We start from the raw sequence: 1,944 nt of genomic DNA, 5'->3' as shown, positions 1-1,944 counted from the left end.
GCCTGTCGAAGGGGCAGCAGGGCCCCAGGGCAGTTTGCTGGCCGCAGAGTTATAGATGTGTGTCTGCAAAAATCTGCTGCCACTTACCTGCTTTTTTCTCCCTTCCTTCTAGGAAAATCGTGGCTGAGTATGAGAAGACCATTGCCCAGATGATAGGTAAGGTGCTGTCGCCTGGGCGGGCGTGCAGGGCAGGGAACTGGCTGCACAGCTGTCCCCACTTGGTCACTGTGTCCCCACTGTGTGTTCTCCATCGCAGAGGATGAGCAGAGGACAAACATGACGTCTCAGAAGAACCTGCAGCAGCTCACCATGGAAAAGGACCAGGCTCTGGCAGACCTAAACTCGGTGGAGAGGTCCCTGTCAGATCTCTTCAGGAGATATGAAAACCTCAAGGGTGTCCTGGAAGGCTTTAAGAAGGTCCTTACCTTGGTGTCCTCTCCCCGCAGCCCCGGTCCTGTGCAGCATTGTCCCCACCACGTCCCGTGCTGCAGCACTGTGGCTGTCCCATCCCACACAGAGCTGCTTCAGATGCCCTGGTCCTTGCTTGGATGCTGCTTACCCACTTCTCAACAAACGAGTGCAGGGTCGTTTGAAGGCTGGGGGAAGGCAGGACAGGGAACCCAGCTCCCTGGCTCTTCCCCACACTCCTCCCCAGCACTCTCCTGCTGAGCTTCCCGTGCCCTGGGCAGAGCTGTGGCCAAAGCACCCCGAGAAACCTGCCTCCATCAATGCTGTGCTTCCATGCAGCCCAGCGGGGCCAGGGGCTCCAGCGTAGGGGAGAAGCTGGTTCTATTTAAACCCTTTTTCTTTAACACTTGGAACAGGATTCATCATCCCATCAGAACAACACCTCTGTGCTCAGCCCCAGTGCACATGGATGTTGTTGGGTTTTTTTCCAGAATGAAGAAGCTCTGAAGAAGTGTGCTCAAGATTATTTAACCCGGGTCAAGCAAGAAGAACAGCGGTATCAGGCCCTGAAAGTCCACGCAGAAGAAAAGTTAGACAAGTAAGGTCATGCACGGGGTTGCTGGGTGCTTACAGACCTTGTAGGGCAGAGTCTCCGTTTGGCTCTCCTCAGGTTGGGAGGCAGGAGCTTATTGATGTGAAAAGCTGCCTTTTACAACCTTAGGCTCAAGTGACTGTAAACGGCTGTAAGTAAGCCAGCACAAATCCCTGAATGGATTCTCTGATCTCTGCTTAGCTTTTTTTTTAAATGGAGAAACTGAGGTTTATGGTCTATTTACCATCACTTTAACAAGTTCCCACATTTCAGAAGGCTCAGGTTTGTGGTATGTGAAGGGGTTGTGCAGCTACCAAGGCTCAGCTGATGAGCAGTAGCTCCCCAGCACATGGAGCCCCAAATGAAGCGGGTGAGGGACTGGTTTAGCCTCTCTGGGAGAGCTGGGGTTCCATACAGGAGCGTGGGGAGCCGAATGAATCCAGTTCTGTGCTGGTTTCACACAGTACAGGCTCTCCCCATGTGGGAAAACCACCTCGGATGCCCCCAGGCGAGCGTACCCAGACGTGACCACTGCCCCTTGTCTCCTGCCCCCTGCAGAGCCAACGAGGAGATCGCCCAGGTGCGTGCCAAGGCCAAGGCGGAGAGCGCGGCGCTGCACGCGGGGCTGCGCAAGGAGCAGATGAAGGTGGAGTCCCTGGAGAGAGCCCTGCAGCAGAAGGTAACTGCTGCCCTGCCTCCTCTGCGAGCCACCCTGGCTTGGCTCTGCCCGTCTGCTGTGCCACCCGGGGCACCCCGGGGGTCCTGGTGGTGTCCTCCGTATTTTTAGCCCAGAAAGTCTTTTGTGGTTTTTTTTGGGTATTTTTTTTTGTTTGCTTGTGATTTTGTATGTTGTTGTTTTTTTAAAACGTACAGCCACGTTCTCTCACAAGGAAGGAGATCCAGGCTCTGCCCTGGGCTTGGCAGGGCCGCGTGCAGTGGCTGCC

At 54.9% G+C, this 1,944-nt stretch overlaps 1 protein-coding gene across 1 annotated transcript in view; it reads left to right on the top strand.

Moving 5' to 3' along the window:
* Positions 1-112: 112 nt before the first annotated feature.
* The window catches only part of LOC103773217 (transforming acidic coiled-coil-containing protein 1-like), a gene marked incomplete at its 5' end in the record, with an annotated part of 2,193 nt that continues 361 nt past the window's right edge, over positions 113-1,944 (top strand). The window contains 4 exons of the mRNA XM_008940577.1: positions 113-156; positions 257-417; positions 900-1,006; positions 1,559-1,679. Coding sequence (XP_008938825.1) covers positions 113-156; positions 257-417; positions 900-1,006; positions 1,559-1,679 — 433 coding nt within the window. The remainder of the gene's footprint in view (positions 157-256; positions 418-899; positions 1,007-1,558; positions 1,680-1,944) is intronic.

Source organism: Merops nubicus, unplaced genomic scaffold (assembly GCF_000691845.1).
Source record: "Merops nubicus isolate BGI_N331 unplaced genomic scaffold, ASM69184v1 scaffold27645, whole genome shotgun sequence".
NCBI classification, from domain to species: Eukaryota; Metazoa; Chordata; class Aves; order Coraciiformes; family Meropidae; genus Merops; species Merops nubicus.
Note: the sequence above shows the minus strand (reverse complement) of the source record. Positions and strands in the feature narration are given on the sequence as shown.